Here is a 25,945-nt window from a genome sequence, read left to right as displayed (position 1 = left end):
CACACACACACACACACACACACACACACACACACACACACACACACACACAGGATTCAGGTTCCACTCCTGACCTGGAGACAGTGGCCCTGTTGTTTGGGCTGATGTCACACAGTTTTCAGCAGGATAGAGTGCTAAGTAGCTATGATGGCGCGTTGTGGAGAACCCTCCAGACTGATTACTTGCTTTGATCCTGATTATTAAAACGATGCAGTGTTCTTCACCTCATTATCTGGAGCTAAACATTTACCAGAGGGAGCTTTTGTTTTGAATTGACATTTAAGCAGCATCACAGGGGAACATGAGCTGACGCGCGCACACACACAAAAAAGAAAATCGCACACAGAGATGTCTGTGTTTGTTAAGGGTTAAAATGACAGGGTTCCCAGTTGAAGGCCAGCTGAGGATTTGTGTTGCCCTACCCTTGTTTCTTCCTCCTCTCATTTCCTGGCACCACTCTGTTTAGTGGATGTATATATAAAAACATATCAATACATTTCAAAAAGCTATCTCTGCTCTCTGATCGTTATTTCACCAATTAGATTGTTATGTGTTGTGTCACGTTTCTCTATTTTCCCCCCAAATATTGCACAGGACATTCTTAGAAAACATTGCCAGAGGGTGTGCAGTCTTTCATGACAACACTCTGCTTACATCAGCTTTTCAAAGTCAAAGCAGCAACACTAAAGACACTATTTTTATCTATATCCTTCTTCTATAAATCCTTAAATACCTCACGGATAAGTGAAACTAGATCAGGGGTGGGCAATCCTGGTCCTCGAGGACCGGTGTCCTGCAACTCTTAGATGTCTCCCTGGTCCAACACACTTGAATCCAACAGCTGAATCACCTCCTAAGTGCAGTCAGGTTCTCCAGAGTCCTGATACCGACCTCATTATTTGACTCAGGTGTTGAAGTAGAGCTGCATCTAAAAGTTGCAGGAGACCGGCCCTCGCGGCCTGGAGTTGCCCACCCCTGAACTAGATTATAGTACAACACTGTTACTGAGTGATTGACTATTAAAAGTTAAATTTACAAATAAAATTAGAATAACTTAAAAAAGAAAAACATATTTTCCACATGACACTGCACCCTGAGTACACTGTTTATTCAGGCTTTGAGAAAGTGAGAGAGAGCAAGACTTTAAAAGGTAGTAGCAAAAGCTAAACATAATGCAGCAACAGTGATCCGTTTTATCTCTCAGGTTTGCTATGAAATTTAGTTAAGATTTTATGCATAGAAATGTTGGCAGTGGTTTAGAAATGCCTGACTTGAGGAAAGTTCACTAGGAATAAACACGGTTTGCGATAATAAAACTCTAATCTGTTGAGCACCTCGATTTGGGTAAAGTTATCTATTTGCAGCACTAGAAAGGTGTTTATGTTGAGGTCAAAGGCTGCAACAAATATTACAAGTTATTTAAATGAAAACTGTGTTTTCTACAATGTATGTGCATTTTATATCCAGGCATTGAGAAAGTGATAGAGTGGAAGATTTCAGAAGGTGACAAGAGGGAGAGAACAGCAAATGTTGGAAATCTACATTTCATATTTGAGATAAAAATGTATGTTGTCCAAAAATACAATAGAAGACTACTGTTTTATTAATGCTATCCACAGCTAGCTGCTAAAGTAAGATGCTAAAGACATTTTTAAGCGGCCACTCTGTAATAATATTTCTCGTTTTAGAAATCGATTCCTTCAGAAACATGACGTGGCTTCACTTCTACTAATTGTAAACAAAATTAATGATCACCCACAAACAGGAAGGCTAGAAGAAAAATTTTAAATGCTGTTAGTTTCACTTACTTTATTTTTGAAGAGAAATTAGAACTAACATTTGTATCAGTACGTCAACGATGTACAAAAAAACGGATGACTGCAAATGAGCCACAATGTTCTGATGACTGTTTCCACGCAAGACGCACATCACCTGAAAGCAACGAGACGATCTCATCCTTACAGCTTCATTTTAGAAGTGCCGTATGTGTGCACTTGGTGTATTTCTTTATCTATCTTATTCTGATAAACACTAAATTCGACTGAATGTTTTGTTGTTGTATCTACATCTCAGGCCGAAGCTCTAATCTCTCAAAAGGGAAACATGTTGCAATCAGGAATATACAAACCTTTCTCAAGGTCCAAGTCTTATAAACAAAACAGAAATCGCTCCAGAATGCACTTGCGCATGCAAACGTGTCCACCTCAACATGTGCCTGAAACGCCCACACAGAACAAATTTAAAATGCGACGACGCCATGTTCAAGTCGGGAGTCCGCAGGTGGTCTGAATGAATCATTCAGTACATCTGATCCTGTCAGACGGCGCTTCGTTACACAAACGGGGAATAATAACCTGGCTTTGTCACAGTAGCTTTTATAGTAACCAGACGTTCAGAGGCAGTAAACCATCAGCTGAACAAACTGAGTGCGTTTAACCAAAGCTTAGCGTCCATTCTTAGGCAGAAGATAACAGATAACCAAACTGACATCACTGTTTATAATGGGATATACGGGTTTTTGTTTTTTAGATGAAAGATTGACTGATGAAAGATTGTTTGTCCTTGAAAGATGGGTCAGAGAGGGATCAAGCTGAAGGAAGTGGGAGAATCCTACGCCAGCAACAATGACAGGAAACCAGCGCTAACGTCCTGAGGTCTGAACCTCCTCCTGACCATCCTGGCTCGAATAGTTACTGTAGGTGTGCCCATTTCTGCCTCCAGTGCAAATAAATTCTCAAAGCTGACGTCTGTTCTATTATCAGCCTCATCAACCTGCTAATCCTTAAAGCATGCCTTTCAATGTCAGTAACTTGAGTAATGGCTCAAACTCTGCTGGCGAACGCACCCTATTCATACCGCATTAGGTGTTTTCAATGCTTTTTCTTCCAACCACTTACTTTCAAAAAAAAAAAAAAAACCCTTAGTATGTAATAATGTCCAGTCTTACGTCACATCAGACCAGGGAGAAAACTGTGGAGAAGTTTAAAGCAGGATTAGGTTTTGGATATCTCGCAAAGCTCCATCATCTGACAACGGAAAGACGACAACACAACGCACATCCATCCACCTAAATTGACAGGCGGAGCAAGGAGATTATTATTTAGAAAGCAGCCAAGAGACCCACAGTAACAATAGAAGAGCTGCAGGGATCCACAGCTGAACAAATCTCTGCTTAATGGAGTCGCAAAAAACCCCCCAAAAAACGCTATAGCTAAATGAAAATGGGTTCCAATTTTAAAATGTTAGGGGCCAAAGCAAACACGCAGATGAAGACACTCTGTCTAATCAAGTTTATTTGTGCGACACATTTCAGCAACACGGCAGTACAAATGCTTAACATCATGAAAACGTCATACAGTCACCAATTATAAAATAAGCGATAAGCATTGAATTTTGTCAGATGCCATCATCAAGTAAAAAAAAAAAATATATATATATATGTTGATAAATGTTCCACATAATGCTAATCAAAGCAGGTCACAGCAGCTCAGAGCTGATGGGAAGATGGATAGAAATAAATTAATTGCAAACATGCCAGAAACTTTATAAGAGGCTGCAAAAGAGTTAAGATTTGGTTGGAGGTTCTCCTTCCACCAGTAGAGTCTGCAAGACCCAGAAATAACTGACATCCACAGATGATTAATCAAACCGTTCAGTCTGACATGCCGTCAGAAGATCTGCGGACGCGAATGAGGTGATTCTGACTCCTTAGACAAATGCACGCCACACTTTTCAGATTGTTTTCTGCTAAAAAAAAATTCCAACCAATGCAAGTTTTTTATTTAACTTTACATTGATGTGCTACACTGTGTTGGTCTATCAGACAAAAAAACTGATAGACTGAAAAATCCCAATCAGATGCACACAATGCCACGGCGTATGGATACATTTGAAAAGCACTTTGATGAAAATCCTTAATGTTGAAAAAAACAGGAATTTAAGAAACTGGAAATGTGTTTGGAAGCTTTAGATGGTTAAAATATTCCTCACCTGAGTCACAGCTGTCCTATACAACCCGACAAAACCTCACATGAATGTAATCTCTAATGCTTTGGGCATAAAAATCTAAACTAAATCTCCTCTCAACTACGCTGGGGATGAGTCTGTTGCAAAAAACGAGCCGTTCTGCACAGGTTCCCAAATAAAGTGAGAATAAAACTGTGTCAGGCGTGACTGGTGACACATCGGTTCCAGGCTCTTTAATAAGCAGCTTTTATAGGAATCAGATTAGAGAGAAGAAATGGCAAACAGAGGGCACTTTGACACAAACTCTACCTCGTGTGTTTGTGGCATCTAGGAGCTGCAGAATCCCAAACACACACACACACACACACGCACACACACACACACACACACACACACACACACACACACACACACACACACACAGATATAAACTTAGAAACGCCTCCCTGCTTTTGAGATTTCATCTAGACACAGCCAATTTCATCTGACACAAGTGCTCTTCCTCTTCTGTAATTACAGTTTAAAGACAAGCTTGTGAAAGCAGCCGGTGGTGAAGAGGGGAGCTTCCAAAATTACACATCACACCCTGTTTCTACCATCTGAATCATAGGCACTGTTTTTTATTAGAAATGGCTAAATTTGGTCCAAATGTACAATTTAAAATGCAACATTGCTCATTTGGATGATTATTTATTTGCAAATACTGCCACTAATGATGAAAAGAAAGCACATGATTCAGCAGTCGTGAACTCATTGATTTTGCTTAAAACTACACAGTTAATCGTTTCTCTAACCCCGGTAGGTGCAACAACCGCCTTATCAGCTCCAAGTTACATAACAAACTAAATTTACTCCCACCCGGTTTTTGTGAAGCTGCTTTTCTGAAAGAAAAAAAAAATAGTGCTGCACACAATACTTTGAAAACATTGTGCATTAAAGGCTGTACGTAATACCCACACTACACAAGAACAGTCAAAAAGGTGTGTTAACGAAAGTGTTGTCAATGAAGACTGTTTCTCTTTTCAATATTCAAGCTCTCTCAGAAATTAACTTTCACAGTAAAAGATGTGAAAGTTACCTATAACTCAGACTAATGTGAATGCCTGGATTCTCAAAAGATTTGATTTTGTCTAAATATGTATTATTTCAAGGTAAAAGTTTTGATGTTTGCGGGTCCTTATTTTGATCTTTTTGGGTCCCTTGATGGTCTTCAACATTAAATATTGCTCTTTTCTTCTGTTTTTAAAGGGAAACGCCAGCTGATTTGATTTATATGGGGTTACCTTGAAAAAACAGTCAGTATCTTGCAGATATAAATTATTTATTGCAAGATCATTTACATCTACTATTAGTATTAAACCAGAGGCAACCATGATACTGCATAACCTCTATTTGTGAGCATGTATTAATTAATTTTTTCAAATATTAACAACAGGCAACTTTTATCTAGAACATACTAACTTTAGATGTTACACATTTTGAAGTTCTGACTTCAAATTAAATCCAAAATTGTTTATGTTTCTCCAAAATAAGACGAGTACCATTTACTGCAGGTCAGACACTGACTGCTGATAAATTCTCTGCATAACTCCACTTCAAAAATATAAACTACCACTTTCAGACATCTAGACTGTCTAAATCTTTTCATAATAATATGTGAATTAGAGCATATTTTTGTCATCGTTAATTTCCTGGACTGTATCCAACAATCACCCCCTGCTCAGAATATCTCAGTTTCTGGGACGCTTTATGCTTTTTTTTTGTTGTTGTTGTTGTAACCAATCATTTATTCTTGTGCTGCTACAATATTTCGTTGCCTAGACACACGCCGATATAAATAAATTTGGCATGAACATTCAGAAAGTACCCTTAACTTTTAAGCACTTAAATAGTTAAATATTGTGCTCGACTACATGATTCAACTTCTGCGTTCCAATTTCTATGTATTTTACCCTTATGCCCAATATTTTCATTAATGGCGGAGGCTACATCCTCCAGGCACTTTCCTGCCTAAAAGTTTTACAGCGTGGTAAACAGAGCAATGACCTTTGGAACGGCCGATGTGCTTTGGTCTGTTTTTCCGCTCTGCAGTGACGATAGCGGGCTCTGTTCTCCCGGGGCGAGCTGAACGTTTCTGACCCTTAATCACTGCTCATCCATTCTTTTCACACCTCCCTCCTCTTACACGTTCTCACTTCCACCTACCTCCGTCCTCGCGCACACTTTCACAAGGCCTGCAAGCGCGCGCGCGAGCGCTCAACACGGCGTTGCCGTGGCAACCGCAAAGCTTAGCCTCCTCAGCTTCCAGAAACAGAGAGACAGAGAGAGGGAGAGAGGGAGAGAGAGAGAGAGAGAGAGAGAGAGTGTGTACACATACAAAGTTCGGGCCGCAAAAAAAAAAAAAAAAGGTGAGATCAGAGAAACAAGAGTTCGACTGCTGAACCGGAGTGGAGTGTGCCTGGAGTGTATGAGATCAGTGTGTGTGTTTCTCTCTCTCTCTCTCTCTGTGTGTGTGTATGTCACTGGCTGAGCGACAGGGCTTGGACACAGGAATGCCAGACAGGATGCAGGAAGAAAATTCCAGAAACAGTTGAGTTAACGCAACATGCGCCTCGAGGTGCCCTTGCAAAGCAGAGACTAGAGACTTGAAGGCGTCTCTAGAGTCTAATTTTCACCACGACGTGCTCCGATGTCGATGGAAAAATCATCTTTAACGCAAAGAGAATTCCCAACTGGGTTTGCTGCTCAACATTATTCACTCTGGGTTTTTTCTTTGGCTAGGTTGTGGCGATGGGAAGCTGCTGAATTTAAACCCCAACGCTTGAAAATGACTTTGTTGGGGAGCGCCATTGTTTTTGCCTCGACGCCGTTCCCCCTTAGGTTGCGTGCCAGACTCAAGTGAACTGCCGCAGCTCCATTAGGCCATCTGTGGAGAGTATCGGGAGTAAACACAAGAACAATTGCTGTGTATTCGTAGGACAAACAACATAACCCAGCAATGCTCAAGTGCGGAGCACAAACAAGCGTGGGCAGTTGCTATTTTCATGTGAGAAGGAGAGAGAGAGAGACAGAGAGAGTGAGAGAGAAGAAAAAAAAATCTTTTAAATACCAGAAACATGAATCCAAATGGAACTGCCTGCACCGGAAAACCCAAAGCTGTCATTATATTGTTGTTATGAACTAAGACGAATGTAGAGCAGCAGGGGATTCTGCTTTTAAGATTCATTCAATAAACATAATTGCATTAAACTTAACAATGGTTTCTGTGTCTTTGTTTTTTGTTTTTGTTTTTAAGTTTTAAACATCTGGCAGGAGCGAAAAAGACATTCTCCAGTTCAACATAAAACAGCAGCTGAAGTTTGCACCAATTTATCAGGTAGGCCATTTCTAGGAATTATTTTATCACTTAAAAAAAAAGTTCTAGTCCCATCAGGTTTTTGCATGCTTTTCTGAGAAAACACACACAACCTCAGATTTACATTTTCGCCACAGTTTTATAGGGTGAGAAAAAATAAGTTGATTTCTCTCCAGGATATTAATGCAACTCTCATCACTGACAGATAAATTATACAAATGAGGGGAAACAGCAGATCTCCTCATCCTGTATTTCATAAAAACAAGAGCTTAATAAAAACTGCAGTCCTCCTTAGATTCCTCCATAATAACCTAGCAGATTGCAACATTTATGAATATATATATATATATTTTGAAAGTCATCAAGCAAAAAGAACAAAAAGCAGATCTACTTTTTAAAAATTGAAGCGTCTTCTCGACAAGGTGATTCCTAAGCGTCTTTATTCTTAACATTTTCTACGTTTTATCAGGTTCCTGCAGCACAGTGGGAACCGTTTAAGGTTCAGTTTGCAGAATATACAATAAAAGCAGCTTTAACGGGTTTAATTTAGCGTTTTTTTCTGCCCCTCTGAGGATGAGTGTTATTTGGACACAGACAGAAACAGCCTCCGGGGTAAACATCCAGCAAAGCTCAGCGAGGGGCCACAGCTGTCCTCGACTGGAGCGTCTTCTCAAGTGCTTCGAGTGAAAGAGCCTCACACACGCACGCACACACAGAAAAGAGGACAGAGACAAGTGGCTGAGGAAAAAAAATAAAAATGTCCCCCATAATGTTTAGCAGGCAAAGATGAAAGGGTGAAACAAAATCAAATAAAGGGATTCATGGTGTGAAGATTAAATAAACAGAACCAAATTGTTCCCTGCTGTTTGGCGAAGTCGATTTGCTGCAGTCGGCAGAATCTGAAGTTTTGTTTTTTATTCTCCTTAACTTTACCCCTGCTTGTTTTCATTTGACTCGACGATTAACCTAAATGTGTCAGAATCCAGAACATCTTTTATTTGCAGGAGATTCCTCTGTGAAATGGGAATATTTGTTGTATGAGCATTATGGCTAACCACCCAGGGTGGCACATTCAGGGGGGTCACGAATACGTTGAGCATCATATGTATGTATATTAAAAAAATACAACTTGTCAAGTGGACCCAAATTGTTCATCACAGTTACCTATTGGCACTAAAGCTGACATCTGATTTGAAGATCTGAGCTGGATTCTTTACTCTTAAAGATTCCTTAAAGCACAATTTGAAGTTCATGAAATCTTTTTCTTAAGTTATGAAAAGGAAAAAAAAAAACATTCTCTACGCTTTTGTACCAGCTTAGATTGAGATATTGTTGATTACAGATCAGTAAAACCTGCTTATCTATAAGTTACTGTAAGGGGGTGGGTCCTTGTGGGGTGGGGTAGTGGGGGCTCAGAGGCATGCGGCTGCCCAAGGCGCCGTTTAAGCAACAGCCGCCACTGTCTCAGAGGAGGCAGACTGACAGAGTGGGTCTCTGTTTCCAATCAAGTCTTTGGAATCAGGCGTTTCCTAATTAAAGCAGCCAGCAGGTGGATGCTGTGACATGATGCAGGATGAACATTTCTGTATTTGACTCACCTTCTCGGAGCTGATGCTCAGCTTCTTCTCCACTTGTTGATGGACTTCTCCGTTCCTGTCCGGTACCACCGGGACCGGAGTGAGCTCCCTGGGTGTCTCCTCCTGTTCCTGCTCCTGCTCCTGCTCAGCCACCTCCACCTCTTCCACCTCCTCCTCATTTTCCACCTCTGCCACCTTCACATCCCCGTTTTCTGTCCCGTCTGCCTCCGCGACCCCCTTCTCCACCACTACCTCCTTCTCCTTCTCCTCCTCCTCCGCCTCCTTCTCCTTTTCCACCGCCACCTCCTCGCCTTCCTCCTCCTCCTCCTCCTCTAGAGGTAAGGGGAGCCCCTCGGAGACGTACTCCTTCAGACACTTCAAGTTGTGCTTCTTCAGCAGCTGCTCCGTCTCCGGGTCCACCACTATGAGCTCCAGCGGGCCCGCGGTGGCTCGTATCCGGGACACGACCTGCTGGTGACTCTCGCTCTCCACCTCGTCGCCGTTCACGAACACCAGCCGGTCTCCGGCGCGGAGCCCCGACGACTCGGCCGGGCTGTCGGGCTCCACCAGGCGGATGAACTGGCCCGTCTTCCCCTTCTCCCCGTGGAGGTGGAAGCCGTAGCCGTTGTCCCCCTTGTGCAGCGTGCAGAGCCGGGGGCGCAGATACTGGCTTTTGCTCGGCATGGTGAGCTTCTCTCTCCTTCCTTCACAGCGCGGCTCAACCTGTTGCTCCCTCTCAGTGGAAGTGACTGAGACTTCTCAGGATGCTGCTGGGGAGGGTGTGTTTGTTTTAGACTGAGCGGTATCCCTTAAAAACACCCGGCCCCCGTCCTGTCGGGGAGATAAGTCCGTGAGAGGGGCGGGGAGGGGACAGAGAACCGCGCCGGTGAGTGTCCCACTCTCTACTCCTCACTTTCACACAAGTTGCTGCGAGGACGCCTGGTTCAGTCCAAACTCTGGCTTTTGCTGGGTCCTGGATCCGGGTCTGCCGATCAGAGCTGAGCCTGATTAAACTCACTCAGCTGTAAAGGCGTTTCGCTGCTGCTGCAGAAGTGGGAAAGCCACTCAGGAAGAGGGAGGTGCGTCCACGGAGCAGCCCAGCTGCTGCTTTATGCAAAAGGGGGGGACGAGTGGATGAGTGAATACAAACCGAGGCTATCCAGAAACAGTAGCGGTTCATGCATGAATGGCGCCCAGGGCGAGCCCTTCCTTTTCCGCCCCATTTATAAAATACAAACTTGTTTATAATTTAGTCAAGGTGTCGCCAGACAACGCAGCAGAGTATCTATCTATCTATCTATCTATCTATCTATCTATCTATCTATCTGCTTTTGTTTTTCTTTTGTCAAGCCACGAAACTCTTCTCTATAATATATTCAGCATATTAAATTTCCTTCACCTAAAGGACGAATTATACACGTTTACAGAGATCATTAACAAATAATCCGTTTGAAAATGGAGCCCATCACTAAATCTACCAAAGATAACAGTTTTTAAAGTATATAAAAACACTTTTAGTTGAAAACTTGGGATTCAGTGCACAATTAACTGAGATGATGCTTTTCCAAGCCAGCGTGGGGTTTAATGATTTTTTTTCTTTTTTTTAAACCCGGGGGTGAAAGTTTGAGTGCCCATGTGTTTTGCCTCAGATTGCTTTGGTAATCATTCAGAAATATCCAGTTACATTAGAGTGAGCTAGCATTCAGAAAGGATCATTTCTGGGGGGGTACATAGTGAGTTTCTCCACTTGTTCTCCTTTCAGATGGAGCTTCAGTGCTGTTTTCTTGTGCTTATCAACCGATTCCTTTTTAAAAAAACAAAAAACAAAAAACAAAAAAAAAACAGAAAAGAACAAAGAAATGCACCAACTAATTTCTGCATCTGCAGAGTGACTCATGCTATGGATGGATATGAGGGGGCGAGATGGGCAGCCGAATTCAGGTGTCAGAGAATCACACGTGTGTACTCCACCCACTGTAACTTCAAAAACAGGAAAAAAGAAAAGCAAAAAAAAAAAGTAACACACTGCTAGCAAAAAATACCACAATAATAATAATAATAATACAATTTTAAATTACTTTTACTATTAATTTCAGATTCAAGATTTTTATTATCTGTCCTGCGGTGGTAAATTTTTACTTATTGTGCACAGAGGAGAATAAGCAGGGAGCTGCTGCCACACTGTGGCCCATTAACCTCAACACACCCTGCCGTTCAGGGCGGACCCAGTGTTTCACCAGCACACGCGCGCGCGCGCACACGCACGCACGCACACACAAACACACACACACACACACACACACACACACGTTTGTTTTGCTATCTTTGTGGGGACTTTCCATTGACTTCCATTCATTTCTACTAATTTCTACAGCCTAAACCTTACCTTTACCCTTTTNGGTCCCCACGAGGAGCGATTGGTCCCCACAACGTAGCATATGTCAGGAAAATCGTCCCCACAAGGTATTACAAACAAACGCACACACACACACACACACACACAGCAGAAGCACAGACAAGACCGACTTCAATAAGGCAACATCACATACATTACAAAATATACTTTTTATATCTTTCGTACGATAACAAAGCACTTTAATGGCACTTTGTGATCACTGTGACGCCTCCGAGGAGGGAGAGACAACCAAACATTCATAATGAACAGAGTACAAAGTAATACAGAATGTGGTGCATCAACAAATACAGCTTGGCACAGCCTCAACAACAACATCCATCATTAGAAGAGACACAATAATGCCTGGGGGCCGTGAAGGAATCTGTATGAGTATGTTTTTTATTATTATTATTATTATTATTCATATGGGGTGAAACTACAGCACCAGTAAGACGTTTGTATGAACGTCCCAGTAAGCTTTCACTTTTAAGGATTTCTTTGAAACTGTTCTTCCAGAATCGACTGACAGTGCAACATATAACGTAAGATGGAATATCTGAATGCTCTTCAAAGCAGAATAAGTAGAGTTCACTTAACTTGATCGGTTTACTGACACTGACCCTGTTTTTTTTTTTGGTGTGTGTGTTTGAGATCATTGTCCTGTTGGATCACAAGTTGTGCCCGAGTTTTAAACCACTTGATCCAAATTAATTTGGACGTTAATAAACAACCCAGGGAACACGGAGGCTTGAGGGCATCACTCTTCACGAGGCCTTCAGACTTTAAGCATCGTTTCAGATTTATAGTCAGATGGGGCAAAAATTGAGCTCACTCAGGCGCTTTCACTGTTTGGTACACTGAAAACGGACCAGAGTTCGTTTCATTGGATAGTTTAATGGGAGACTCTGGTGTGGACCAAGAAGGTGAGCAACAAAACACAAAATCATCAGTCTCAGTTTACTTGCAAATTGACTCTGTAGGGTTCCCTTACACTACGAGTGCAACCAGGCAATCCAGTGAACAAAATGGAGGAAATTACATGATTTTTAACTTGAGTCCAGGGAATAATTACGGAGGACTAACCCCAAACTCCTCTACTTTACTTAAAAGTCAACAACTAGATGGTCGAATATTAGTAACAGTTTGGTGTTCAAACAGGACAACGATCCAACACTCACGATAAAACTGGATTTTAAATGGATAAAGCTGGCTATTATGAATATTCTTGAATTACCTTCACCTAAAGAAGTAGGTTGAAAATGTACAGTTTGTGTCCCTCTGCTGGGCTTGCCCTGAGAAACCAACCAATTTTACTGAACTGCGCTCGTTCTGCTAAGAAAAGAAGACATATGTTAAGCCAGAATTATACAGGAAGCTCATTTATGGCGCTTAGGAATATTTAACCACTAAAACTAGCATTTTCTAGAAACCAATAACTTAATTGTATTGAAAACTTATTGTAGACTAAAATTTGACACCATCACACTTAAGTCTTCCCCAGTGTTGAATGACCAATTCGACGCCCTGTGAGTTGGAGAACGACCGCAAATTAAACTTCCGGTTCTTTTCTGGAAAAATCATTGAAGTTTAATGTTGGAAAAGCGGCACACGAAGAAAAAAGTACGTTTAAAAATATAATTAAATGCCTAAATAAATGTGACATTAACATCCATGAAGTTGTAACTGGAACGGTACACCTACAGCATCTCGACATGAACGTACAGACAGACACGAGGTTGGTAATTACCCTCGAAATATTGGCTTTATTCTACCTAACAGCAGTACAGATGTGAACAGATGTAGGCCATTTAGCTACAACCTGACTGTGAGCTCTCGACTGAAGATGGAGACTGTAAGGCCAGAAGGATGGGGTTCAGTTCACACAGAGAGAAAAAAAATAAAAATAAAATAAATAAAATGCTATATCCACATCAACAGTCGCTTTGATGGTCCATGAAAACCTGCCGCTTGTCAAGGGAGTCCCTGCAGACGGGTATAGCATTTCAGATTGTTACTCCTGATTTGTACTCGGATACAACTGTCACCACAAAGACCACGAACGTTTCTACACATTACACAAACTATTTAAATTCACATTTCAGCAAAGGGATGGCAGTAAGTCCAGATTCGCTTCCACTCAGCCAAAAGCTCTGCGCAGAAGAACATCCGCCTCTCGGGAGGGGTTGTGTGTGTTGGGGGTGGGGGGTATGGTTGCTTGGATTGGCTTTTCATAAGAGAGAGCTGACATTTTATCTTTATTCTTTTTACCTTGACCCCATCTTCAATCCCTCCCTCCCTCCTTCCATCCTTTCTCTACCCTTTATCCGTCTCTCTGCATGGCGTTCGGCGTCTGCTACCCGAGCCTGCAGCAGCCAGACTTGTGCTTCTGAGATTCGATGTAGTCGTGAAGCTTGAACTTGGGCTCATTTGGCAGCTGCGTTGCTCTGTGCTTCAGCTCCCTGACAGAGAAAAGGAGAAGGAGAGAGAGAGAGAGGGCGGGAGGGAGGCAGAGACAGGAAGTTAGAAGCAGAGGAGGTGGATGTGTGGGATGGAGCACAGACAGGGCGAACAAATCAAGAATATAAAAAAGAAGGAGGGGAGAAAGGAGAGCAGAAGCATTGAGATTTGATCAAAATGCCTCTGGTGGAATATCGTTTATCACAGCTTGTGCTTCAAACTGACATCACACGTCGCCTACATTTAAGCCCAAGGGCGGATTTTTTTTACGTACAATAAACTCTGTCGAATCACAACCTAATGAAGCCCCACTGGAGGCGAAGCTCTTGGTGTGGAATGATTCTCGTCTCTTTTGCCAAACAAAAACGCCGTCGCCAAACAAGTCGGTTCGAAACGCAGGCTGTGCGACTGGCGCATTACGACGGGATCGGTCGCTTTTGCAAGGAGAGGTGAAGTTAGCGCTCACGAGACGGTATCTATGGTGATAAGGGGGTTTGCAGAATCAGCTGCTATTTCTTCATTATAGACATTAGAACCGACCCGTTTATTTCTCCTGTAAGTGTAGTAGATGGTTTTCTTTTCACTACTCTGCCACATTTTCTTTTACATTTTAATTTTGCTGTGCAGTGAGAGAGCCTTTTCCACCTCATCCTCCAGTAGCATGCAGATGAATCAAACATCTCTCAGCTGTAATAAAATGGTGACTCACTGATTACTTTCATGGCCTTCAGTTGTGAACAAAAACTAAAAACCAGACGCCACTTCTTGACTCCGTTGTCTGAGACTCAGACGCAGATAAAACACCAAATTGCTGATACTGTCTGTGTAATTAAAGACCGCGCTTAAACGGGGGTGCTGTGGTGGTGCAGGGGCAAAGCGCAACCCATGTATTGAGGCCTTAGTCCTCATGCCATTGGTCGCAGGTTCGATTCCTGGCCTGGTGACATTTGCCGCATGTCTTCCCCCTTTTTCCTGTTGAACTACCTTCAAATAAAGGCCACTAGAGCCAACAAAAACCTTTTAAAAAAAAGAAAACCCGCACTTAAACCCAAACAACGTTTTCTGATTTAGGTCTGTTAGGATTACCGAAATTGCTTCAAATTTTTAAGTAGTTTTGTCAAAGTCAGAAAGGTGAGCTCGTTAGCATTTGGTAGAGTTGCATTTTGGCATGCCATATGTTTAGGATGCTTCTCCAAAGTGCTTTGCTGGAATTTTGGCCCATTCCTCCAGTGTGAACTGGTGACTGAGTCAGATTTGTATGTCGTATTTCCATACATACCTTTTCAGTCCCACCCAAAATGTTTCCCTGAGAAAATATTGATATCAGGACTTTAAGATGGCCTCTCTAAGATGTTATCCTTTCACCACTCTGCAAGTGATTTGGCAGCATGTGTAGAGTTTTATTTAATGGCTGAGATGTCACTTCAATATTCGTTCCTCATCAGCTTTGGGAAGACACCAACACAACATGACGCTGCCATTCCCCCGTATTTCACAGCTCTGCAGGCTTGCAAGCTCCTCTAAAGCTTCTTCAAGAAGGAGTTCATCTTTTTTTTTTTTTTTTATTAAATGAGCTACAACAGCATTTAATTTCCCTTTGGGATTAATCGAATATTTTCTAATTGAATTGAATTGAATTCCTGAGCAGGATGATAAGTTGGACATTTTGATTTTGTGTTCATACTTGCACATATTTGTTTCAGCTGATGAACGAGACAACTTTAGGCACCTGGAAATTGTAGCAAAGAATGTACCAGATTTGTGGTGGTTCACATTTTCTTTCCAATTTCTTTTATATTTCCCCATAATGCCAAAAAGAGAAAACACTTGGTTCGTAGTGTTGCCTTAAAAGCTGAGCTTCCAACCCAAAGATGTAGTAATCTTAGCGTACGCAAACCTCTGACTTACAGAAAAAAGTAATAAATTAGGGATTTAGAAATAAATATTTATCCTAACACTAACCGACCTAAAACTGAAAGTGAGGTTCAATCTGATGGAACCTCACTGTCAAACAATGAGGAAAAAACTGGTTGTGTTTTTATACCAGCAGGTTGATTTTACAAGTCAGCTACTGCACTGTAAACTGAACCTTATGGTTTCAAACCATTTATAAAAGTGAAAGATAGAAATTATATGCCCATACTTGCCTTGTGAGATTCATTAGACAGTCTTGAAGACGTCCCCTGGATCAGGACAACTGGACTCCGCCGGTTTAAATCACATTTGACAGATTGCGGTTTTGTCTTGTTATAGATAAATCTGACTCACACACCAGAGTAACAGTGTTGTGATGAAGCATCTGCTGCTTACACATTTCTTCTCCTCCTGTTTTTTTTTTTTTTGTCACGCTCAGATGTAAGAAAATGATGAAACAACCTTTTAATATCAGACAATAACCAGAATAAATCTAAATTATAGTTTTAAAATAATAAAAATGTTGTTTTTATTAATTATTTATTAATAATTATTATTAAATAATTATCAAATTATTTATTGTAAAATAAATAATTTAATAATTTTTTTAAATAGATAATCTTATAAATTAATTGGTATATAATAAATATGCAAATACTATTATATTTATATTAATATAATATCATTAATTTTTAGCACTGTGCAAAAATATATTTGCCCTCTTGCTAAATAAGAAATCACTGACTGATCGCATATTTGGAATGGTGAATAAAATGTTAAAAGAATCTAAGCTCTGCATATCAAACGTCTTTGCTGATCTACATTTTATTGCCAAGATTTAAAGAATTTTTTTCTAAATAAATAAATATTTCAAAACGAATCACTGTCTTTCTTAGCCGTCTGTGTTGTTGATGAAGCAAATAAAAAAAAACAACAAAAAAAAAACACCAGCAATAAATCTCCATTTTTATTGGTCTGAATGACATTTCCAAACTGAACATGCTGTTGGTATGCAGCAAGAGCGACCTGGCTTGTAAAAGGAAAAGCGAAGAAAAAAAGAAAAAAATAAATTATTTCTTGCCATTCAGTTTGAAGGGCATCCACACAAGGAATAGAAATTACACCGTAAAACGTCTGACACCAGGTGGGAGTTCTCAAACAAACGCAATCCCATTAACAGGAGACAACAGCAGCCGACACCAAATTAGCCGAGAACCATTACGCTGGATTAGACGACGCCGGAGTCAGACGGGGACGAGGCGGCGTCCGTGCACGAAATGCAACGACGAGGATCCCCGAGAGGAACAGAACAAGGTCAACTCAGAGAAGGTCGGCTGCGAGCACGAGCGAGATTAAAATGCAAACCCCCTAATGCGAAACATGGTCGTCTGACCCGCGAGAAAAATGATTCCCCGTCAATTTAAATTTCATTTCCCCCCCATAATGAGCAGTGAAAGGTGCAAAATTTAGTGCAATCTGTTGGTGGATTAACTTTGTGACGGCGGGTTATGCTGTCGTTCGGAGCTAATGGGGCTTTTGAAGTGAGAAATGTTTCATCTGGTGATAGTAAAACAATTTAAAGTCGCCTCAGTGATATACTTTTAATGGATATTTTTTTTATAGTACTTTAAACAGGGTAAGTACCATAAAGCCTGATTACCTAATCTCGTAGGATTTCAACATTTTATTTCTCACAATGGTTTTCTGACACCCTGAACAATTGGCTAAATAAAAATAAATACAAGAAAATGATAGATTTGTAGAACATTTAGCAGTAGGTTAGCCTACTTGCGTATCGGACATGCGTGGAGATGAATGGAGAAGTCTAGACGTGTTGCATCGACACATCTGACAAATGATCCGCTGAAAAGTTTGATGCAGTTTCTCAACTGACAGGACAAACTCTTACTTATTCACTCCATAAATCCGGCCTTTGTAGAAATGTGGCACATAGACAGAAAGCCACTGAAACGTCCACTTTGCAGTTTACCACAAGCGATGTAAGAAACCCAGAAACTTTGTGTTGCCCCCTTCACAAAATCTCCTAAAAATACGTTAGAATTTTTTGCCGAGGTGTAAATAAATGTGAGGACTGTGCACTGTGTGATGCATTTGACGGGCAGCTTGCAGCAGAAAAACTCAAGAACAGTAGAAACAAGCTGTGCAAGGCTTATGACTTTTATTTGATTGTTAAGCATCTTATCTGAAACTGTTTGCAACTTTAAAAGCAGCCGAGTCGGCAAACGGTGATATTAATCTCCGACTTAGACTTGGAGCCGCACCGCCTGAATAAATCCTCACGTTTTTGACGTCATGAATTTTAATGCCTCAACTTCGGAAAGTTTTTTTGTCACCACTTGATGGCAGCACACTGAGCTGATTAAAAAGAGGCGCATAATCACTCTTTCAGCAATCACTGAACAAAAGGACAAAATGAGAAACTTGAAGGAAAAACCGAGCAAATCTGCTCTTCCATCAGAAACGACACTTTAAAGCCAAGACGTCTCGCGGTCGGATGGAGGACTTACTTTGCTATTGCGAGAAAAGCCAGCTCCACGTTGACCCCCGTCTTCGCACTGGTCTCCATAAACGGCACTCCGTATTCCTAAAACGGAAAAAACATTAGGAAGAGCGCCGGCGGAGTGTTTTCCACGTGGATGTAAGCACTTAGAGGACATCCTTCATTACCTTGGCCAGCTTCTCTCCTTCCTCTGTCTTCACCACCCTCTCTGCAGCCATGTCTGACTGTGAGAGAGAAAGAGAGAGAGAGAGAGAGAAACATGTCAGGGGGTCACAGATTCACCAGAAAATTAGCCACAGTGATGCACCGTCCTGTCAGCCTGCTTATCTGGCTGCCAGGCTGCCTGAGCCGCGGCTCCATCAGGAATGATGGGATGTCAGCGGCTCCACCCCCAGCAGAAGAGCAGCGCTCGCACAGACCGCCGCCGCCAGCCCTGCTGCTTTCACAGCAAATGATCTGAGCTGCTGCTACGTGACACCCACGACCCTTTGATGAGTCCTCGCTGAACCACCAGAGGGAGCTTTTTGGATAAATTAGCAGTGACTGCCGGTTGGGATGAGGGGAAGGATTTTTCCGTCTTTAAAGCGCTTTTTTTTTTTTCCCCTGCTCTGGGCAGAAGTTATCGCAGAGGTTTAAAGCAAAAGGGGAAAATGCTGAGGGGGCAAGTTACAGAGTCCATTATGAAGTCATGTCTTTGCTTTTTTTTTAATGTCAGACAAAGATAACCTGCTTGGATTAAAGAAAGGAGTTTTGAAAACAGTGGTTGTATTTATTACGGGAAAAATCCAATCCAAACTAACCTGGCCCTTTGTGAAAAAGAAATTGTTTCGACGGTTGTGCCATCCTTCGATGAATCAACTTCCATCAAGAGTTTGTGGTGGTCCTTTACGTCGCAGCGGAGGAATCACAGCCCACTTTCTCTTGCCAGAATTGATTTCATTCGTCCACATCTCGAGCATCAGTATTTTGCTTAACATTTCTATCAGATTCAAATCCAGACTTTCACTAGGCCAATCCAAAGCCTTTCTCTTCGAAAGCAATGAAAGGTTATGAGCTACCTAACCCCAAGATCCCGACTGATCCGTGTCCTGGTGTCCAAGTGTGAGCGAATGGAACGCTTTGAGTCGTTAGCATGAACAGAAAAGCATCTTATGAGTTTAATTCATTTACTGTTGAGGTCTCTTACACAATTCGATGGACTTGTTGACGTGCTCTGGATGATGGTCTTGCAACATAAACCAAGAAGCCTTAAGCTTTGCTGACAAACTTCTGTCCTCTCTTTGAGGTTTTTACTGACGGCAACAGAACCAGAACCTCACAATGTCTCCATCGTACTTCACTATCGAAATGATTCTGTTATAATTTGAAAAGGTGTGTTTGTTTTACGACGCAAACCGTCCAAAAACATCCACCTTTCTCTCCCTCGAGTCCAAGGAATACTTTCTAGAAAATCTTGGGAAACATCAGGAAGTTTTATAACAACTGACTATATAACTTTCACCTTTGAATGCAGATTTTTGCTCAGTCTTTTGTTGTTGACCCATGAACTCTGACCTTTCCTGAGGCAGGTGACCCCTGCAGTGGATGGGATGTTGCCGTGGGATCTTTAACGACTTCCTGGACGAGTCGTCGGTCCGCTCATGGAGTAATTTTGGAAGAGGAGCTTCACCACCGGGACATGATTCGCTTCCATTTGTTTAGTAACCCTTTGTAGATTTCTGTTCATTTATTTCTCATTTGTTCTTAAATTTCTTTAATTTGGGGCATGGTGTGTTGCTTTTAGAGTAACCAGGCATGTGTGTGATGAGTGAAGTATGTTTTGATCCCTCAATAAATGAAATTATCCTTGAAAACAGTTTTTGTTTTTACTCCCGATTATTTTTGTCAGATGTAAACTTGTGTGTTATGAAATGCTTTGTCACAAAAGTGCATTATTGAGGACACATTTTCCACATTTCCCATGTTTGTGTTGGAATAAGCAAACCACAGTTTGCCTTCATGCATTCGTGTCACACTGGAAAAATTTTCCACCTTTTAAGGCGCTCGCATGTCTGCCCGAATGTGATAAGAGTGTGTTAAAACTGCGCTAAAGAAACCAATATCCTTCCCATCGTCTAGAAAACACACACACACAAAAAGAAAAAAAAAAAAAAAGAAAATGAAGCTTTGCTCACCTTGTTGCCGAGCAACATGATGACCACATCCTTCTGGGCATAGTCGAATATTTCAGTCAGCCAAGCCTTCAAAAAGTACAGAAAGAAGAGGAGATGTAACCAAAACAAACAGGGACCACTTGAAGAATGCGCTTTCTTCTTCTTCTTGTTTTCCTCGCTCTTCTCCTGAGCTGCGCTGCATTGTGAGCGCGCTCTTATCAATCATGCCGACACGGAGTCATTCTTATCCTTGAGCGCCTTTATTGCTTTTCATTACTGAAACTGGGGAGCATGGAGCCAGGCAGACGACAGCGGCGCGTCATTTCTAAATAGGTCTGAGAGGAAAAGTTACAGGCCCAGGTGGGGCTTTTGCATGTGGAGAGGCGGAATCGTTCAGCGTGAGATTTAGGAGCAGGAGGGGGGAAAAAAATAATAAAAAATAAACAGAGAGGGAAGGATGATAAGGAAAGGAGGTGGAAGGGGCGTCTTACCCTGATGTTGTCAAAAGATGGCTTGTTGGTGATATCATAAAGTAGAAGTAACGCTGCAAAAGAATAAGAAGAGAACAGCAGATTTTACCGTCAGCGCCTTCATTCACGCGTGAATTTCGGCTGCTCCATCACCGACACGCTCGCACACACACACGCTCACACTTGGCGTGGAGAAGTGGAACATGAACTGCAAAGGTTACCCTGGGCATCTCTGTAGTAGGCGTGCGTTACGCTGCGGAATCTCTCCTGACCAGCTGTGTCCCAGATCTGCAGAACAAGCGGCATAATTACACAGGATCCGACACGGAAAGACCTCCCAGCTAATCCCAACCAGCCCAGAGACGAAGCAGCACCATGGAATATTAATGATCTACAAGCACAGTACAAAGAAAGCGCAGATCATAGTCTGAGGAGTCCTTTTTTTTTTTTACTAAATGTAATCTGATATGCACACTGCTGAAAATACCATATAAAGGGATTCTTGACTTTGGCGTAGAGCTTAGCAGAAGTTTTCATACCTCTTGATTTTTTTTGTTTTTCAAATTATTACCACAAGCCTCAACAGTCTTTGTGTTTGGAAAGATTCTCAATTAAATTTCAGTCTGAACTTGGACTAGACCATTTTAAAATAAAAATATTCTTCGATTTAAACCATCTGACGACTGCTGGAACACAAAACATGCAACTCCCCGATAGTTTGTAATTCCTAATATCTGAAGTTTTACTTATAGATGTATTTTCTTTTCATCATCTAATATTTTTGGTTTATGTCCCATGTTTTCAAGTGTATGGAAAAAAAAAACATATGCCACTTGAAAGTAAAAGCAGAAGACAAATATGTTGCAATACATCAAATGTGTCTGAAAAAGAAAAAAGGATTTTCTGCCAAGTTAATAATTATTCTCAAACTAAAGGTTCGATTTCTAAAAATGTAATTTGTGAGATTCTGGTTCTGCAATAAAAGATAATTTGTTTTATGGTTTGCAGATCAAAAGTAAACTTCATCCTGAAATATTAATGGATTCTGGCTGACTGATCCAAATCAAATTAACATTTATTCCTTAATCTGTTTGAGAATAGCTGGTAAGCCTTTACCACTATGGCCGCCTGACAAAAAAACACATGAAATGTGCAAAACATTTCATGTTTGCACATGTTTCATAAAGCTAAATGTTTAGCTTTATGAAACATTTAGCTTTAATGTTTCATAAAGCTAAAGAAATTATAGAACTACTCAAAACGGAAGTTTAATAAATACAGCTGTTTTAAATATAACTTTTGAACACAGTGCCCTTCCTCTTCATTGGCAGACAAGCTAAAAATGTAGCTTTCATAACATTAGCATGATCCCAGACTTAAAATGTCAGAAATGTCTGCTTTACTCTAACTTTATTTTTTTTTTAAAAACGGCATGTTATTAGATAAATATTTTTTTTTCCAAAAGCGCAGCTGTTATAAATACAAATACCACTATTTAATGGTAAAATGAGTGTACCTAAAGTATTTTAAAGCTTTCCAAAAATAAACTTTACATTGTGCATTAAGGGTTAATTAGTGATTTATCACTTCTAGTTTCACTTTGGTATAAATAAGGAGAAATTACAGAGGCCAATTTCCTGAAAATTTCTTCAAAATAGGAAATAAAAGAGAACATTCCATTCAAATGATCAGATTATTCACAAGACAGGAAATTCAGCCTAATCAGTATTTAAAAAGTGAAAAAAAAACCTATGAGGAAAAGGCCTTTATGCTAAAGTGTGGAGGATTCATTTCATTACATTCTGCTTCCCTGTCCGTCTAAAATGATAACACAGACTTCTTAAATCTCACTTTCCTTTTTTGTTCTCGGGGCTAAATTTACTGTCAGAGTCTATTTATTACCAGAGCATCTACTGTGTCATGTGAAAAACGTGTGGAAGAGAAACTGATGATTTACAGGAGCTACTGAAGGGAGTCTAATTTTATCACCTCCCACTCAGTGTTGAATGAACGGGTCATGATGAAAGGGTGGGGGGGGAGGGGGAGTGTGTGCGCCTTGGGTGGAATGGATTAAAAATGGCAGCCGGGCGAACCAATTTAAAGCACGTTTCACACCGACGTGTTTATTTAGCTCCTGCGACACCTACTTGGACGAGTGTTCAGCTTAGGTCACAAATCTATCAGCGAGATGAGCTGATAGGATCTGAAAGGAGCAAAAAAGATAACAGCGCTCTCACCTGCAGCTTGACTTTCAGGTTGTCAACTTCCACCACTTTATTCTGCGGAAACAAGAGGGAGCGGCAGTGAAAGACAATCCAGCATATGTTTGGAAAATGGCACGGAAGCGGCTGACGAGCGTTTTTAACGGGGCGGGCTAAAAAAGCGCAGCGACTCAGCGTGCGGCAGGAGAGACAAGGCGGCTAAAAGTGGCTTTGAATGCTGGCAGAGAAAGTAATTTGCAACACCCACACAGTAACAAGGTCCCAGGATTAGACTTAATTACAGCAGAGTGAGAAAGGCGGCTGGCAGCATAACAACGGACTCCCCCGTTAATTTCCTGCAGCCCTGTAGGGGTGCCCTCTGATTTCCTGCAGACCCAAGGCAAGTCTGGGAAAGTGTACGACTCCCAAAGTGTTGCGGACGGGCGCTCTGAGAAGAGCGGCGATACTCTTAAGCATGAGGATTTCGTATTGCTGTACAGAGCCATGTAAACGTATTCGCACCCCTTAAGATTTTTCAGGTTTCGTTTCGTCACAAACACAAACCTTGATGCGTTCTGTTGAGGTTTGATGGAATAGACCAACACAAAGCAGCCTGTGGTTTTCACTGTTGGTAATGCAAGATGTTGACTGGCTTAGAACCAAAGTACATCACAGACCAGGAGTCACTGTGTCAACCTTTCAGACGACTTTGGTTTTCTGGTTCAAGTCTGCTCTGCTTCCCCCATTACCAGAATCAAACACGGAAAAGCAGCATTCAGTTTCTATGCCACAAATCTCCAATAAACTTCCAATAAACCTCCAAAAATGATAACGCACAAATTCGTTTAAATCAAGACTAAAAACCCACCAGATTAGACTTGCCCGATTAATAACTAGAACATCATAAACTTGTCCGTCTTTCCACCCGTCATCGTTCTCTCTTGCTCTTTTTCTTGTCGTTTTATTTTCCTCTGAATCACATAAAGCACTTTGTGTTGCTGAAAATGTGTCGTACAAAAACAGAACTTCCTTTCCTGCAGCTCCTCTAGAGTCACCAACAGAGTGTGGATTGCTGTGTTTGTCTTTTCCACATTTGCTCAGAGCTTGCGATGTCGCTTCATAACCCGACTCTTGTTTAACTTTCTCCCTGACCTGCCTGCTGTGCTCCTCTGCTCTTCCTGATGTTGTTTGTTCTCTGTTGTTCTCCAACAAACCCCTGAGGTCTTCAGAGAACAGCTGCTTCCTTTTACTAATTAGATGACTTCTGATGGCATCGCTTTGAACTGGATTTCGTTTAGCCATCTCAGATTAAAACGGGTTTTTCTGTGATTTTTATGTGCAAGAATTAAAAAAAAAAACAAAAACATGCATTCTTCTTCTGTGACTTCACAATTAGATTTTAGCTGGTGTTGGTCTACCGCAGAAAATCTTGCTAACAAAAGAAAAAAAAGTGATACAGCTCAAAGGGTGTGAATTCTTTGTGCAGCGCTGTAAATGCACCACAGTTTGGATGCAAAACCTCTGTGCTTTCTCTTGGTCGTCATGACCTCCGAAACAGGTCGCAACCAAGAAGCAAAGTAAAAACCACAACAGAAAAAAAAAACAACAACAAATTGCTTACAAGGAGGAAGTGAGGCAAGAAAAATGCACTTCCTGGAGCACCTTATCAGTGACAGGTCATGACTAACAGCCCGCAAAAAAAAAAAAAAGGCCAAACATCCACTTGCTCAACGAGGAAACGCAGCAACAAACTACCTCAATGACATTGCTGAGGCTCAGTGTTGCGCGTCGAGCCGTCGGCGACAGCGAGCACCGCCACCCGCTGAAGCCTCAGCCTTGGCAGAGGGAACACACTTCAACCCTTGCATTAGTTGCCATGGGTTTCCTTTTTTTTCCCCCTCTCCCCCCCAATTATGACGTGAAAGCAGCCTGCATGCTGAGAAACTGCTACAAGGAAGCGGGCCTAAAATAGACCGGCATGTAAAAGCTGCCAGCCTTGCCTGCCTAACCATGCAAAGAGGACATCCTCAACATATTGACTCAACTGTTTATCTCAAATTGCTTTGTTACCAAGCAGCTTCGGAGGCCTGCTTGTGAACGAGCATGGAGACAGAAAGGTAATTACACCCCTCAGTCACTTTTTCTCAATGAACGGTGTCGAATAATTATGGTTTTTAATGAATGTAAGCCAGCATCCTTTCCCCCTCCTCCGTCGTCGGAGCGTCTCGGTGGAAACTTGTTGCTTTTGTACAAGCAAAAGTGACATTTTGAGGCATTTAAAAAAAATAAATAAAAAAATAAATCTGTCAGACACGGACAATGTTCTTTTGTGTCCGCTGAGAGACTAAGCATCACTTTGGCTAATGCAACACACTTTCCTCTCAGACCGAACACCCTTATACTTGACTTGCCATCACTGCACATGTTTTTCTTTTGACAGGAGGCGAAGCAAAGCTCGAGGCCCAGGCGCCTATTTGTTGTTTTTTTCTTTCCCCACTCTTGCACAGACGAGGATGATGCACAGTAGTCATTTGCTTGAAATCCACCACCAGCCGCTGCCTTTGTTCGCATGTGTGGCGTGTCTCTTTGTGCAACAGATGCGTGTGACGAGGTAGGAGCTCATCCGACAGCAGGGTGACTCCTCCAGGGCCGAGCTGAGCCACGGCCAATCTTTCCAGGAGACAGAGACGTGGGCAGGCATCTGCCGAGACATTTACGAAGCCGTCCAAAGCTCCTAGCAGCACAAGTGGTCTGTGAACTTGACTGATTGGCGAGAGGATTTGTACATTTGGTGCTATCATCGCAGAGTGACGAAGCATTCCGCGTGGAAACAGGCGCTAATTGGGCCGATGGCACTCCTGTCAGGGGGATCACTTGTTGTTTTTGTTGATTTCATTAGAGAAAAAAAAAAATTACCTCATTAAGCTAAGTGGAAG

At 41.7% G+C, this 25,945-nt stretch overlaps 2 protein-coding genes and 1 long non-coding RNA gene across 3 annotated transcripts in view; 1 reads left to right on the top strand and 2 right to left on the bottom strand.

Moving 5' to 3' along the window:
• Positions 1–9,999, bottom strand: part of LOC103153330 (Na(+)/H(+) exchange regulatory cofactor NHE-RF1-like) — a 27,617-nt gene extending 17,618 nt beyond the window's left edge. Inside the window, exon 1 of the mRNA XM_007574211.2 lies at positions 8,920–9,999. Coding sequence (XP_007574273.1) covers positions 8,920–9,582 — 663 coding nt within the window. The 5' untranslated portion in view covers positions 9,583–9,999. The remainder of the gene's footprint in view (positions 1–8,919) is intronic.
• A 1,477-nt stretch (positions 10,000–11,476) lies between these two features.
• The window catches only part of LOC103153329 (ras-related protein Rab-37), an 18,576-nt gene continuing 4,107 nt past the window's right edge, over positions 11,477–25,945 (bottom strand). Inside the window, exons 3-9 of the mRNA XM_007574210.2 lie at positions 23,046–23,087; positions 21,030–21,096; positions 20,830–20,882; positions 20,360–20,425; positions 18,353–18,409; positions 18,193–18,269; positions 11,477–13,752 (exon numbers count right to left, since the gene is read on the bottom strand). Coding sequence (XP_007574272.1) covers positions 13,647–13,752; positions 18,193–18,269; positions 18,353–18,409; positions 20,360–20,425; positions 20,830–20,882; positions 21,030–21,096; positions 23,046–23,087 — 468 coding nt within the window. The 3' untranslated portion in view covers positions 11,477–13,646. The remainder of the gene's footprint in view (positions 13,753–18,192; positions 18,270–18,352; positions 18,410–20,359; positions 20,426–20,829; positions 20,883–21,029; positions 21,097–23,045; positions 23,088–25,945) is intronic.
• LOC107833221 (uncharacterized) overlaps positions 25,111–25,945 on the top strand; it is a 22,459-nt gene continuing 21,624 nt past the window's right edge. Inside the window, exon 1 of the long non-coding RNA XR_001658937.1 lies at positions 25,111–25,126. This is a non-coding gene — a long non-coding RNA (uncharacterized LOC107833221). The remainder of the gene's footprint in view (positions 25,127–25,945) is intronic.

The sequence above is a fragment of the Poecilia formosa genome, unplaced genomic scaffold (assembly GCF_000485575.1).
Source record: "Poecilia formosa unplaced genomic scaffold, Poecilia_formosa-5.1.2 Scaffold346, whole genome shotgun sequence".
Classification (NCBI taxonomy): domain Eukaryota; kingdom Metazoa; phylum Chordata; class Actinopteri; order Cyprinodontiformes; family Poeciliidae; genus Poecilia; species Poecilia formosa.
The sequence above is the reverse complement of the archived record's forward strand: the minus strand, read 5'-3'. Positions and strand labels throughout refer to the sequence as shown.